At 40.7% G+C, this 16,732-nt stretch overlaps 1 protein-coding gene across 2 annotated transcripts in view; it reads left to right on the top strand.

Annotated features, from left to right (window-relative positions):
• si:ch211-221n20.8 (fibropellin-1) overlaps positions 1 to 16,732 on the top strand; it is a 95,402-nt gene that overhangs the window by 31,562 nt on the left and 47,108 nt on the right. For both annotated transcript variants that reach the window (XM_039753814.1, XM_039753815.1), the window contains exons 4-7: positions 895 to 961; positions 4,650 to 4,793; positions 10,010 to 10,132; positions 14,273 to 14,413. In XM_039753814.1, the coding sequence (XP_039609748.1) occupies positions 895 to 961; positions 4,650 to 4,793; positions 10,010 to 10,132; positions 14,273 to 14,413 (475 nt within the window). The remainder of the gene's footprint in view (positions 1 to 894; positions 962 to 4,649; positions 4,794 to 10,009; positions 10,133 to 14,272; positions 14,414 to 16,732) is intronic.

Raw genomic sequence — 16,732 nt, 5'->3', positions numbered from 1 at the left:
AAACAAACAATGGGATAACATTACTTTACTATCATAGCAACATATCCAATTAGAAGAACCTCAGACAGGCCAAAATAGAAAATGTTGGATTAATTAAATAACTTAGCACAAGGAATAATAGGACAAGAATATAAAACAAATACCATGAGGTGTGTTGCACATTATACCAGCCATTCCACACAGAATAATGGCAGAGGCCAACATATAGAAAATACCTGATTAATTAAATGACTACTCTAAAGTACCTAAAAAAACAGAAGAAAAACAATGAGTGAGGCATTATAATGGTGTATTGCCAGAAAATTTTGTTGATTCGCTTGATTCGCCTGAATAATTTGTTACCTAAAAAAAGTCCTCAAAAGCTGGTGCGTCATAGAGAGGATGTGCAGCATTGTTCATTATGGCCATCAGTTTTGCTTTCATTCTCCTCTCTTTTATTACCTCCAGCAGGTCCACAGTGCATCTCATAACTGAGCTTGCCTTCCTAATCAGTTTGTTGGCCTCTCTAAAAGTGATGTTACCAGCCTAGCACACTACAGCTTACAAAAAATCACATTGGCCATCACACAGTTGTGGAACATGTAAAGGATGTCACTACCCACATTAAAGGAGCACAGTTTCCTAAGGCCTTCTCCACTCTTTCTTGTCTCATTTATATGTATTATTAGGAGAATATCACTATTCAGATTACTAAAGCTCACGTTAGACGTTAAAGGCTTCTTTATCATCTGAATCAAGCAAAAAGGAGCCCGAAATGAATTAGGTATAAAATATATAATCATTTGCTGGAATTTCCAGCAAACTCACACTCAATAAATGCTTGTGTGTGTCAAAATGTATGTTGTTTTCTGATTGCAACTACAGATTATCTCTCATCATCTCTTTTTTCCCCAGAGCTTGGATCATACAATAGACAACATAATTCAAGGTCTAATATCACCAGAGGAAGACACAATTGCAGGTACGTGTCATGTCTGTGTTGGCAATAACCTGTCCCAGTGTTGCACAATGGTGCTTCACACATCCTAGCAATAGTGACAATCAGTTGGATCAGTGCAGCTCTTCAAAGCATTGTTGGCCACTGAAATTTAACGAGCTTGTAGCTTTCTAGCAGCAGGACACTGTTTCTGTTTTACTTTCAGATTGTTCAAAGCCAGATAATCAAATTAAGCTGTATTTCAATTTCATATTTAACTGTGTGATATTTACACCATTTACATTTACTTGTTTGTCTGATACCTTTATCAAGGATGACTTACAACATTTAAGATATAATTAGTTACATTTTAATGACATGATCAATTTTAGTGGCTACTGACATTAAGGATGCTTTAATTTTATTTTCTTCAGTAGTAGTGTGCTGTTATTTCCCTTATGATCTTGTTTTAATTCATCCACAGCATATTAAATAATTGTATAAAACACAATGGATAATATGATCATGTATAGGAAAATCTTGCATTTTATTGTGTTTTCATGAAATACATTTTTATTTGCCTTACAGTGCATCCTAAAAGTATTCACAGCGCATCACTTTTTCCATATTTTGTTATGTTACAGCCTTACTCCAAAATGGATTAAATTCATTTTTTTCCTCAGAATTCTACACACAACACCCCATAATGACAACCAGAAAAAAGTTTACTTGAGGTTTTTGCAGATTTATTAAAAATAAAAAAACTGAGAAATCACATGTACATAAGTATTCACAGCCTTTGCTCAATACTTTGTCGATGCACCTTTGGCAGCAATTACAGCCTCAAGTCTTTTTGAAGATGATGCCACAAGCTTGGCACACCTATCCTTGGCCAGTTTCGCCCATTCCTCTTTGCAGCACCTCTCAAGCTCCATCAGGTTGTATGGGAAGTGTCGGTGCACAGCCATTTTAAGATCTCTCCAGAGATGTTCAATCAGATTCAAGTCTGGGCTCTGGCTGGCCACTCAAGGACATTCACAGAGTGGTCCCGAAACCACTCCTTTGATATCTTGGCTGTGTGCTTAGGGTTGTTGTCCTGCTGAAAGATGAACCGTTGCCCCAATCTGAGGTCAAGAGCGCTCTGGAGCAGGTTTTCATCCAGGATGTCTCTGTACATTGCTGCAGTCATCTTTCCCTTTATCCTGACTAGTCTCCCAGTTCCTGCCGCTGAAAAACATCCCCACAGCATGATGCTGCCACCACCATTCTTCACTGTAGGGATGGTATTGGCCTGGTGATGAGCGGTGCCTGGTTTCCTCCAAACGTGACGCCTGGCATTCACCCAAAGAGTTCAATCTTTGTCTCATCAGACCAGAGAATTGTGTTTCTCATGGTCTGAGAGTCCTTCAGGTGCCTTTTGGCAAACTCCAGGCGGGCTGCCATGTGTCTTTTACTAAGGAATTGCTTCTGTCTGGCCACTCTACCATACAGGCCTGATTGGTGGATTGCTACAGAGATGGTTGTCCTTCTGGAAGGTTCTCCTCTCTCCACAGAGGACCTCTGGAGCTCTGACAGAGTGACCATCGGGTTCTTGGTCACCTCTTTGACTAAGGCCCTTCTCCCCCAATTGCTCAGTTTAGATGGCTGACCAGCTCTAGGAAGAGTCCTGGTGGTTTTGAACTTCTTCCACTTACGGATGATGGAGGCCACTGTGCTCATTGGGACCTTCAAAGCAGCAGAAATTTTTCTATAACCTTCCCCAGATTTGTGCTTCGAGACAATCCTGTCTCAGAGGTCTACAGACAATTCCTTTGACTTCATGCTTGGTTTGTGCTCTGACATGAACTGTCAACTCTGGGACCTTCTAAAGAGAGGTGTGTGCCTTTCCAAATCATGTCCAATCTTCTTCTTCTTCCTCCTTCACTCCTCCCAGGCAGCTTTGTCCTCCTCCTCCCAACTCTGGCGCCCTGAGTAGTGGCTGCAATCTCCTTTTATTGCCCACCAGGAGGTGCTCCAGGTGGTAATTGGCCTAATTAGGCTGCATTTCCTGGTGTGGCTGCATTATAGCCCAAACGAGCTCAGGAAGCCGTGCAGCTCCCCCTGGCGGTGGCCATGGAGCCCAACAAGGATGAGCTCCTGTGTTCCACAATAGTGGCCCTGATTCAACCCTTGGGGGTATGGGGGGCTGCCACCAAGTGTTCCGGGGGACGCAATGTGCATCCCATGGCTGCTCCCCCAGATCCAGTGTCAAAGGGGCGTCCCATCCATGGGTCCTGGCCATCCATCACACAATTTACTATGTAAAGGGTGCTATCTATATAAAATAAAGTTTTACGGATTGATTCATTGGAAAACTTAGTGGTGATTTCTAATTCAGTCATTATCACTTTATGCATAAGGCAATAGTTAAAGACAACTATTGTTATGGAAAAAGTGTTGATATCAGATTCTCTTAATCCCCAGTTCATTTCCACAATAGAGCACAGAGGCTTCCAGGACTCCAGTAAGTACATAAGACATTTTATTAACAAAGATGTCCATGGAACATACCATATAGGATATTAGGCCAGTATTAAAATCATGGATATGCTAACAATTCTTTGTTCAGACACAGCTTTTATAGTTATGAATATACAAGAGCATCTTTAGCATGTAGCTCATGGCATGCAAATCTTTAGGTGAGCATTTTTACTTTAAAAGTAAAGTAGTATGATCTAAATTTAATAATGGGGTATATTTATGGAGCCTGCTTTTTGGGAAGAGTTTGCATGCTTTAATCAGTCAGTATAAAGTGCCCTTGTTATATTGGTAATCTTATGGCTTCCCTTATAAAGGGTAAGTTCAACACTTCTGCATCTCATAGAACAATATTTGCTTATTTAACAAAGCTAGAAAAATTTTGTAAGCCTAAGAGTCCATGTGCTAAAGTGCTGTAAAAAGAGTAGCTCAAATTTGTGCCACTCGGGGTGTGGCGGTGCTTCAATTTGCCGCCCTCCAACATATCTGAATATGTTAACCTATTTAAATAGAAAATTAAAATGACGTATAGAGAAAAATGAAGATAAATTTTGCATAGATGTATTCATATATAGAGAAACAGCAATATAATTTTTCACAGATAATTATTTATAAGCATCAACTAGACAAGAATATAGTATAGACGCACTGATAAGCTGTGTTCTGTATTATTAGTTTAATATAATTACGCTGCGAAAATCAGAACCAGTGTAGTGTACAAGTGATAGGTGGGGATGTTTTCTGCACAGAGCAAGAACGCATTCGGATTGATAATGAAACGAAATTATAAATTGTAAATTAGTTGTTTATCTTCCTAGAAATTATTATCGGTGTAATGTTTCTGTTTATTTTTGTTATTCATTCATAAATTTCAACCACAGTCTGAAAATTATTTTTGAAGCCTTTGTGGATAAAAATCAGAGAATTTTACTTTTTTCATTCATGAGTGATATTTTTCCGAACCCTGCTGCTTACACACAAATTGTATTGAGCCTTTTGACCAATAATGCCGCCCCCAAAAATGTGTCACCCACCCCTAGCTACACCACTGTCACCAGCACCAGGGTGTTGGATTTTCACCAATACACTACAGGTGTCTAGGCTGACTTTATTTAAATCACTGTCCTTGGCTCTCACATTGCAGGAAGCCATGGAATGTCATGGATGCAGAAGACAAGAGCATATGATAAGATTTGTATCTCTCTTTCATTGACAGCACCCAGCAAGCCCTGCCCTGGAAATCAGATTGTGCTTGATACAACATCTGAATGTGGCTGTCCCCAGGACCTGATCCTACAAGAAGGAAACTGTACCTGTCGCCCTGGCTTTGTGCTTCAGGGCACACTGCTTCTGTGCCAAGGTAAGTTACCTCAGAACTGGAGGAGCAGTCAAATGCCGCAGTCAAAGCCAGTAAACTAATCGTATCATTTGTCTAAAGTAGTGTTTGGTGTTCCATGGAAATAATAGTGTAGTGGACCTGGGTCTGAACCTGAGAGGGACAAGCTCCACAGGCGGTCAAGACCTGTCTGAGGAAGACAGTATTACCTGGAGAATCTGGCATAAAAGCAGCTTTGTTATATAGGGTGGTCCAGATCTAATTATGCAATTTTCATTACGCTATAACATATTAAGTTTATTACATAGAAAATCACCCGAAAAATCCGGACCTCGAGAAGTGTGTGAACTGATGACATGAAGAATCGTCTTCGCCCCGAACTGAAATCGTCCCTGCATAAATCAAAGTCACCCAGAAGATCTGGATCTTCATAATTAAATCTGGACCACCCTGTAGATATGTTGCAGACACAGCACTTAGATCACTTCGGAAGCGTCTAGTGGCTGCTAGAGACCATCTATCTGGATGTGTGGTCATCAGTGGCACTCACAGGACTGGTAGGCAGTGGGCATACACGTTGCCTTTGAGGCAGAGAGATGTGAGCTAAGGGACAAAGCAGCTGAGAGATGCTAGCAAAGTGCTCATTATGTGCCATGACTGGGAACGCTGCTATCAGAGTTACTTTTTTACCGGTTTCTCCAGAAGTCCTGTCCCTTTGGGCAGTTGAGCACGTGTATGAGATATATTGTGTCTGTGGTTAGTAGAATATGCCTTGGGATGTTTATGGTTACAAAAAGTGTGCCACCATATAAAACATGTTGGGAAACACTGGTCTAAAGCAAATTATACCACAAAATGGTTGCCAGGACTCATTCACTAATTCATTTTCCACAAAAGTAAGAACAAAAATCACACAAGATCAGTAGTCATGATGATGATGTAATTATTTCCGACTTCCAGCGGACATCACCTAACAACCCAGGAGTACGTCCTTAACCCCAGTGTTAGCCTTACACAGAAAGGGCTTACACAGCCTCGACAGTACTGTATCTTTCCAATGTCACATTAATAACATCACCCGGTCTGCTTACTTCCACTTACGTAATATTAATCGCATTCGTCCCTCCCTCACTCCTCATACTACTGCCATTCTTGTTCATAGTCTTGTCACTTCTCGGCTGGACTACTGCAATTCACTCCTCTTTGGTCTCCCTAATAAATCTCTTCACAAGCTTCAGTTAGTCCAGAATTCTGCAGCACGTATCATCACTGGAATCCCATCTTTTCACCATATTACTCCGGTCTTGCAGCAGCTTCATTGGCTCCCGATCAAGTTTCGTATTGATTTTAAGATTCTGCTACTAACTTTTAAGGCCATCCATAACCTCGCACCTCCATATCTGTCTGACCTTCTACATGTTGCCATTCCATCCCGTAACCTTAGATCCTCTTCCTCCACCCATCTGACCGTCCCTCTCGCCCGTCTAACCACCATGGGGAGCAAAGCTTTCAGCCGTTCTGCTCCCAGGCACTGGAACTCATTACCTGCGGATCTCCGAAATATCAAATCATATTCATCCTTCAAATGTAAACTTAAAACACATTTATTTAAAATGGCTTTTTCTTCTTCCTCCTAATTATAGTGGTTTTGTTTGGTTTTAATTTTTAGATTTTTTGATGTTTTAAGTTGTTTATAATTGTGTTATTTATTTATTTATTTATTGTTTGTTCGGTGTCCTTGAGTTCTCTGAAAGGCGCCTTGTATAAATAAAATGTATTATTATTATTATTACACATTTAGAAAGATGATTAGAAGAGGAAACGTAAACAAGCAAAAAGTTTAGAAAACAAATCCATCGCATGTCAGTACCAGAATCTAAACCTAAGAAGCATAGCAAAAGAAATCATAAGCAAAATTCAGGAACTGGAAAGTCTTAATCGCATAACTAATATAGGCATGAAAAAGGTTTTTATTTGATGTCCACAAACTCAGATAGTAACACAGCTGACACCGAGATGATTGAGTATGAGGCTTTTTTTGAGGTTCATGTGAGCCCTGCAATCAAAATATACTGTACTGTAGACCAGTAAGGGCACACTGCACGATAACGTGCAGTGAATACACTTGACTTACAGTTTTCATCCTCTTTCTTTCTCTGTACGTTTAGTATTTGTTTGCGTTTGCTGCTTCCTGAGCAGCTCTTCTTTTCTCCACCCTAGTGACCCGCTTCTTCTCTTCTATTGTCGCCATCTTTTCGCATTAAAACTGATTAGGTCAGTGTTTGTGTTGCAAAAACATTCTCTTTAATTTTTCACTTAAGCTGGCACTTAAGTGTTCAATCTGCCTCAAGAATGATTTAGGATATGAAGAGGAAGGGGAAGTGACAGCAGAGGTGATAGGGATGAGAGCGGCACCAGTATGCATGTGCCGCACAGCTGCCCTGCTGGCTGCTGCCGAGAGCTGATTCTACAATAAAATAAAATAAAAAGAGGAATAACCTTGGAGGTCAATCATCACCCCAAAAGCCTATAGTAGACGTCACGTAGTATATGTGTACCAAATTTCAGGTCAATAGGTCAAATGGTTTGCGAGCTACAGGTGATTTAAAATCCTGGACAGACAAACGAACAGCCACGGTAACTTATTATATATAAAGATAAGGGGACCAGTGCAATAGTTTCTATTACGTTCCAATTTTGTCCTTGTTTTATTGTGTAAGGTCCTATGGTGACCCCGTTTTCTCTTTTTATACTCTGTGGCAGTAGGGGGCGCTAGTGCTCCCTTGAACCCTCAGGTACCACGCTAGACACTGGATAAAAGTCCCAGACTTTTTATTAATTAATAACACTGTGCACAAAGCACCCTCCACACTACTCATACGGTATACTAAATAAACAACTCAACAATATTCTCTCCTCCTCGCCCAGACACTTCGCCCCTCTACCTCCCAGCTCAGCTCAGTGTCTGGACTGGCACATAGTCCTTTTATAGCCTCTGACCCAGAGGTGTTCCTGTCCAATCAGTCCACAGTTCCTTATTCCTTCCGGGTCAGGGTAAACAGTCCTTTTCTTCAACCCGGGAGCACGTTGTTCCTTCCTGTCACGTGACCGTGACGTACTCCCGGGTTATAGGGCACACAGGAGCCCACGAGCCCCCTTACAGCGACTCCCGGAGGCTCCCAAGGTATCCAGCAGGGCTGTGTATAAATACTACATAGTCCATAAGGCCCTGCTGGAACTCGGGGCACGATCCTGCTGTCGGGAGAGCTCCTCCTGGCGGCCTGGGGGTGAGGGCCGGAGCACGAAGCCGGCAGTTCTCCACAACTCTTAATTGTGTAGACCTTAATAAAATATCTAAAATCCCACCCATTTACCAAACAGTTTCATTATTTTATCAATTAGTAAAGATGGACACAGATTTCAGGATCATGCTGTGTGTGATGGTTGGCTTCTTGGTAACACTGTCAATGTCAGTTATGTCATACAACACGCAGTACACCCTTTGACAGACAAAAAAAGAATTGGCTACACACTAAGGCAATTAACATTAAGCTTATGCATTAGCCGTTATTATCAACAGAGAAGACAGCAGTGTTTAGAGAATCTGCCAGTTAACTGATATATTTTGTTGAAGAGCATCAGAATTGGACTAATGTGTCACTGAAATGTGTAATGAAACTAAATTTTTTGTTAACTTCATTCTCCTGCCACCTGGAGTCGCTAAAATGCCAACGCCAACAAAATCTGTGTAGGGCTTATGGGTGATTGAAATTTGCCATAACATTTAGCCAATATTCACGCCAACATCATAACTTAGAAACCCTGACTTTTGCATAAGAAATATCTTACCTGAACATAACTACATTATATATGAGGCCCCTGGAGATAATTAATTTTTAAAGAGCAAGCAGAAAATAAGTCAGGGTATAGAAAAAAGTCATAATAATTGAAATCAAAAAGGAAGTAGATGAAGTACCTAACCAAATGTACTTTCCCTAGCTAAATCACAAACCAAAGTATTGGGTGAACTGAATACCAGACTCAAATCTTAAATACTGGCAGTGTGATGATGTTTCACGGTGATCGCTCCAACATGGCCAGCAACAGGACATGACGATTGTAAACAACAAGGCTGCTGCCATTAAAGAACAACCCTTAAACTGGTGATGGGTAAGGCAAGCAACAAAAACAAAAGGTGTAAAGTCAGAAATACAATGTTATAAACTTATAATGTCTGTAAAAAGCAATGATAATCAACAATACTGATTCACAAGTAATTGAAATGTATAAAGATCACTATTCATGACACCACCTGCCTTACCTGATTGTTATGCATCTCTGTGGCAGACTGTTGGGTTTGCAGGTTTTTATAAGTGAGTTCCTAAAACAGACTTAAGCAGAAATGCCAGGTTTCCCAGCTTTCCATCTTTTAATTGCATCTTTCTAACCTGCTGTACTACTTGCTGTCACTCTCACACCACTTACTGATTTCTGATCTACAAATCCATTATCTGCAACCACATTGTGCATTTGACCAACATACAGGGCATATCCTATCCCAGTTTAATCAGGTGCAAGGCAGAACACAAAACACGACGGGACATAATTCACATTCACAGCCAAACACTCACACAGGGCACATTTAGGGGAATTACTTAAGGTCCATCCATCCAATATCCTGCTTGTCCTGAGAAGGGGCACTAGTTGTTAAGATCCATCCATTATCCAACCCGCTTTATCTACAACTATATCTACAGGGTCATGGGCGTCTGCTGGGGCCAATCCCAGCTAACACAGGACGCAAGGCAGGAAACAAACCCCGGGCAGGGCGCACGTGCACACACACACACACAAGGCACTATTTAGAATCACCAATGCACCTAACCTGCATGTCTTTGGATTGTGGGAGGAAACCGGAGTACCCGGAGGAAACCCACGCAGACACAGGGAGAACATGCTAACACCATGCAGGGAGGACCCGGGAACCCAGGTCTCCTAGCTGTGAGGCAGCAGCGCTACCCATTGCACCACCGTGCCGCCCCAGTTGTTCTGTCAACTATTCTTTCTCTCTTTAACTCACTGAATGAACCAGTCCATTAATGTTCTTGCAGGCTTCATCTTCACTGTTTGCTGTCTGTTTTTTATTTTGCAGGAAATTCCTTTGAGGAGGTTCTTAAGGCCAAAAAACTACTGAGGTCATTTAGATGACTTTGAAATTTATTTTGCTTTCTGTACTGTAGATGTTGATGAGTGCAAGTCAGAGAAAATTCCCTGCGGAATCCATGGCAGCTGTGTGAATACTGTAGGCTCATTCCATTGCAAGTGCCAGAGAGGATTTCTGATGGGAGCAGCTGGCTGTGAAGGTATGTCATTGTCAAAGTTACACTAATTGTTAATCCTTTCTTACTAGTTGTAACTCCAGTAATTAGTGAGCTAGCATTGTAGAATTGTTACATTTGAATACACAATGAGAAGTTTGAGACTTGAAAGTGACCTTTATGAGAACAATTTGAGAATCATGAAGGTCTCCTCACTAACAACAGAGTACAGATGCCATGAAGAAGGCTAACAGAATGTTTGGTTATTTATCACAATATGTGGCATACAAATCAAGGAAGGTTATGTTTAAGCTTTATAACACACCACTGAGGCCTTATCTGGAGTACTCTGTACAGATTTGGTCTCCATATTACAAAAAAGCAATTAAACTGATTCTAAGACTGTGAGGTATGAGTTATGAGGAAAGACTGAAGTACTTGAACATTTTCAAATTAACCTCCTTGGCATTAACCCGCAGCATGGCTCAGAATTCTAGGCAATTATGGTTAAATGAGAATCAGGCATGGAGTGACGTGTAATGATACAATTTATAGTGGAAAAATTCATGAGAACAAAATGATGTAATTAAGGTCAATGGAGCCACAATCACCAACCCACTGAGGGCTGGATTCAGCATCACACAGAAAATCAAAATCAAAAATTGAAATCACTGACTCATCTCCAAACGGGTCATTCTGGATGACGTTACAGGCTGCATAATGTATGCTACAGCATCTACAGACTCTTTCACGTCTGTCACATGTGCTCAGTGTAAACCTGCTTTCATCTGTGAAGAGAACGGGACACCAATGGCAGACCTGACAATTGTGGTATACTCTGGCGAAAGCCAATCGAGCTGCACGGTTATGGGCTGTGAGCACAGGTCCGACTACAGGATATTGGGCCCTCATCCCACCCTCATGGAGTCTGTTTCTGACAGTTTGGTCAGAAACACGCACACCAGTAGCCATCTCGAGGTCATTTTATAGGGTTCTGGCAGTGCTCCTCCTGTGCCTTCTCGCACAAAGGTGCAGATACCAGTCCTCCTGCTGGGTTGATGCCCTTAAACAGTCCTGTCCATCTCTCCTTGTGTAACAGTTCATCTCCTGGTATCTCCTCCATGCTCTGAGACTGTGCTGAAAGACACAAAAAACCTTCATGCAACGGCATGTATATAATGTACCATTCAGGAGAAGCTGCGCTACCTGTGCAACCTGAATCGGCTAAAGGTACCAGTAGTGACAAGGACACTAGCAAAATGCAAAACTACAGAAGAATCAGTCAGGAAAGATCAGGAGGGAACAATTGTCTGTGAAAAACCACCTACAAAACCATTCCCTTTTTGCTGGTTGTCTTGCTGTTCCCGTTCCAGTACACCTGTTGTCACTTTCATTTTCACCAAAGCAGATGAAGTTGATTGTCACTTAAGCTTCCTGACTGGACAGCTTGATATCCCTGAAGCTTAAATGACTTGGTGTTAGAGTAGGACGTTTCAGTGTTCCCTTAATGTTTTTGAGCAGTGTATTCTGATATTTTGTAAGCCATCTTGGGTAAAGCCATCTGTAAATATACTGTAACAATAATAGTAAAATCATTTGGCATAGTCTCTAAAAACTTTTAATTTGAAGCTTTCAGCTATGTATATGACCTCAGTAATTGCAGATGGACTACCTTCTTTATTTTTTTTTTTTTAACACAATCTTTTTTAGGTATATTCACATTTAATGCAAAAGGCCCCTAGTGTGTTTGCCTTCTCTGCCTGCCCGTCTTTCCACATGAAACAACTCGGCTCTCTTACATATTTATATATACAACTTACCAGCCACTTTACAGTATTACGTACACCTGGCTAGAACCGGGTTGGACCCTGTTTTGCCTTCAGAACTTTCGTATTTTTTCGTGGCATAGATTCAATATGGTACTAGAAACATTCCTCAGGGATTTTGGTCCACATTGGCATGATAGCATCACGCACTTGCTGCAGATTTGTCATCTGCACATCCATGATGAGAATCTCCCACTCCATAATATCCTAAAGGTGTTCTGTTGGATTGAGATCAGGTGACTGTGGAGGCCATCTAAGTACAGTGAACTTATCGTCATGTTCAAGAAACCAGTCTGAGGAGATTTGAGCTTTGTGACATGTTGTATTATCCTGCTGGAAGTAGGCATCAGAAGATGGTCACACTGCAGTCATAAAGAGATGGATGCAGTCATCAACTATACTCACTAAACATGGACCAGAGAAAGGAGAGAGTTGTCTGAGGAGATCAGAAGAAAATTACAGGCAAGTATGTCAAAGGGAAAAGCTAGAAGACCATCTTCAGGCAGCTTTTTGTTCCCCTGACAGCAGTAGCAAATATTATTATTTTGTTTAAGGTCTATGCAACCATGGAAATTCCATGAAAGAAAGATAGTGAGAATGGTAAACAAAAAGCCAAGGATAACGTCCAAAGAGATACAAGCTGAACTCCAAGGTCAAGGTCCATCAGTAAGAGTGATAGCAAGCTCAATGGAAGAAGACCCAGGAGGACTCAACTGTTGAAGAAAAACACACAAAAATTAGAGTTCAATTCCCTAAAATTTATATTGAGAACCTACAATGCTTCTGGGGAGATGTCCTTTGGACAAATGGAGCTTACTGCCAAGTCACATCATTTCTATGTCCACTGATGAAAAAATAAAGCTTTAAAGAAAAGAACACCATACCTGCTTGAAACACAGATGAGGCTAGGTTACGTTTTGGGGGTGCTTTGAGTCTATGTAGGGAACAATGAAATCTCAAGACATTCTGGAGTGAAATATACTGCCCAGTGTCAAAAAGCTCTATCTCAAGTCATGGATCCTCCAACAGGATAATGAGCCAAAACACACAACTAAAAGGACCCACTAAGAACAAAACACTGGACAATTCCGATGTGGCCTTCTATGAGTTCTGATTTAAATCCTATCGAACATCCATGGAAAGAACTGAAACATGCAGTCTGGAGAAAACACCCTTCAAACCTGACACAGCTGGAGCAGTTTCCTCAGAAAGAGTGGGCCAAACTACCTGTGGACAAGTGCAGAAATCTCATGGAGAGCTCCATTCATCGCTTGTTTACAAGTGATTATCTCTAAAGGTTGTGCAACAAAATATCAGGTTAAGGATTCCATAATTTTGTCCATGCCATTTTCATTTGTATTATTATTTGAAATATTCTGTTGAATCAAAACTCTAAAGCAAAGTCCGATTTTTGGTTGAACACAAATGGATGTCAATTACATTTCTTAATTTCAAGTTATTTCAGAGACATTTGTGGGTTTTTGTTTTTTTTGTGGAGGGGTACCAATAGATTTGTCCATGTCTGTATGTATATTGTAAATGGAGACAGTCAAACACGAAAGTTTCCCAATGCAATGCTTGCACAAACAAAAAGATGGAGAATTCAGTGAAAATGCATATTTTGGTGCCCTCTACGAGTGCCAGAAGAGAACCTGTGATCAAATGATATATCCACCTGGGTGGTCTTCTTTAATCCTGGTCAGGCAGAACAGGCAGAGCTTCAATGGGTTGTGATGACATAGATTAGAAAGGTTACTGGTGTACCTGCAGAAAATATGTAAACTCAATATGGACAGTGATTGGCTAGGAGAACACTGGGCTAAAAACTCTCCAAAGTGGCTCTAGGTGTCTTCATTTTACTTTGGACCCACCTCACTTGATGTTGCTTATTGCCTTCTAGTTGCCCTTCCTCACAGCAGGAGTTTCCCTGTTCTATCGATTCTCTGTAGGACTTCACTTTGACGTTTGCCAGCTTAGCAGTGCCCATGTCTCTGAGCATCTGATTAGTAGGAACTTCTTCACTTGTGCCTTTCTTAATAAACACACTAACAATTAATAGAGGAATAAAACAGTGCTTTCAACATGCATAAAAAACTAAGGAATGGAAGGAATCCAAGCCAATTAAAAAGGGGTAAAACAACTTATTAGTGAAAACAAGACAGATTTCCTTTCTGGTGGTGAGCTTGTGCCCATTTCGATGTTCTCTGACCACTCACCAGATCTTATTCCCTCAGCCTAACATTTTCTCAATTAGTTATCTTTGCCATTATGGTAATTTTCTTATGTTGTCCTTTCACTTTTCCTGTAATTTCCCCCTACTTTGCTGTTTCTTATTTCCCTCGTTCATTTGCCATTCTAGATGTGGACGAGTGTCAACTGGCCCAGGTGACGGGACTGCAGGCCTGCTCTGAGCATGCAAGCTGCTTGAACACCTTGGGTTCTTTTTCCTGCACTTGTGAGCCTGGCTTTGTGCTGGCACTGGATGGCAAGTCATGTGTAGGTGAGTGTGCACATAAAGTAGGCATTTATACCATTCTTAATGCCAGACTGTCTGATTACATTTATATGCCAATACAGTCACACACTAAAACATGCTGGCCAAAGGTAAAAGCACACATTAATCCTGCATTGCATGAGCTGTAAAATGATTGTGTTTGGATGTCAAGGAAGTTAAGAAATACAATGGATATACTGTAGGTAATCTAATTAATATATAAAATGATGATTAAATGAAATGCTTTAAGCTGTAGAAAAATATTTCTTAAGTGATAATCTCAGTATCCTATAACTAAAGGTGGGCATTCTATCTGCCCATATTATTGTCAGAAACACTGTATTGTATTAAATGAGACACATTAAACTGGACTACTGAAGCATCATCACCCAATTTAATTTAGATACTGTATAAGAAAAGAGTCTTCAATTTATTATCTTAGCCTGCATATATCAAAGCAAGATCTCTGGCATCTGGGGGCTATCCCAGATGCTTTGGACTCAAGGCAAGAATTAACAGTAGATTGCATGTCACTCAGTCAGATATGGTTGAGGCCAAACATTTCCATACACTTAGGCTAAAGACTTTCAAACTCAGTGCTTTAACAGCTCCAAGCTTGCCATGTCACCATTCATTACCTGTGTTAAATCAGTTAGGGTGTCTACTTTATTTGTTTTAGTGACAGTATCAAAATAAAAGGTAAAATATGCAGTTATCCTTTATTATATCCAATTTTGATTTGGTCAAAAATGTACATACATTTTACTTCCTTTTAATTTCTTAACTTGGCTATAATGTTTAGGATAACCTTCCACTAGCTTTTCAGATTATTATTGACATTTTCTCTTGACAGGACTGGTGTAAGTCAGCTAGTCAGTTTGTGGGCCTCCTTATTCAGACATGTTTTTTAGGTTCAGCCCACAATTTTTTATGGGATTCGGGTCAAGGCTTTTCAATGCCCACTCCAATATTTTTCACTGTGTTCTCTAAGTTATTTTGTTACAACTTGGGAGTTATGTTTAGCATCATTGTCCTGCTGGATGACAAATTTGCAACCACGTTTTCTTCTTGGTTTATGTCTTGAAGTGTTGCTTCAGAATTTCTGGATAATCCTTCTTCCTCACAATACTATTTATTTTTTGAAATGTCCCTTTACCAGCAAAACACCCCCATAAAATGAATCTGCCACCCTATTGATTCACAGTTAGATCAATATGCTTTCACTAGCTGAAGCCCGCCGTAGCATACGGTGGTGTAAGAATAGGAACAGAAAACGGTGAGAAAGGAATTCAGAAATGAAGAAGAAATAAATACTTAGTGAAAGACACAGTCGTGAACAGGTGTTTTGGTGGTGACGACAGATAATGAGTTGAAAGATCTAACCCTAGAAAAAGCCACGTACAACTGACCGTGGCTGAAGACTGGTTGTTAGAATTATTGTGAAGAGTAAACAGCATGTGGGTATGAGGAAGGCCGCGCTTTAGAAATTCGATTACGTCAATATAATCAAAAACAACCTCAAAAAGATGTTGTTGTAGAATGTCTCTTAAGTAATTCCTGCAGCTTAATCCAAAAGACTCGTACTACAATATCAGGTCTGTGCTCTGATCTTTGGGTATCCGAGAGTGCATGTAGAATTTCTGGCCAAGCAGGATTACGTGTGAAAGTGATAAATAAATGAGGCTGTCCGAATTTATGTACTGTGGCCATGGCATCCTGCTAGTTTTGTTGCATGTATCTTGGACTTCCTGGAAATGTGGACGGTAATATGATAATTTTGTCTACACGTATGTTGTTATTTTCAGTGTTTGCTTGTTGTTCCACACGCAAATCTTGTTGATCTGAGATAGTTGAGATGCACGCCCTCTGTTTTAACATACACATCTACGACGTACTGTTGGAATATTTCGCCGCTGGAGTGCAAAATACTAAATTTATTCCTCATTGCTAATCTGTATGCATAAAATTGGCATTGAGTAAGCCTTATTCGCTTGGCAGCATGGGGAGGGGTTTGGAAGAGGATGAATAGGAAGCGAGAAATGCCGTGTCGGCTGCCTGTGGGCGGGACCGGTTTTGAGGTGGAAGCAGGACGAACCAGAAAATAAATATATATAACAGATTTAAAAGCTTCCCCTTTCTTCCTCGAAACATAGCAGTGATTGTTATGGCCAATCAGTTCAATTTCTGTTTTATCTGACCACAGAACACTCCTGCAAAAGACCTGGGGCCTCATGCATAATGCATAGAATTCGCACTATAACATGACGTAAGCACAAAAGCGGAAATGTGCTTACGCACAAAAAAATCCAGATGCATCAATCTGTG

The sequence above is a fragment of the Polypterus senegalus genome, chromosome 5 (genome assembly GCF_016835505.1).
Source record: "Polypterus senegalus isolate Bchr_013 chromosome 5, ASM1683550v1, whole genome shotgun sequence".
In the NCBI taxonomy this organism is placed as follows: domain Eukaryota; kingdom Metazoa; phylum Chordata; class Cladistia; order Polypteriformes; family Polypteridae; genus Polypterus; species Polypterus senegalus.
The sequence above is the reverse complement of the archived record's forward strand: the minus strand, read 5'-3'. Positions and strand labels throughout refer to the sequence as shown.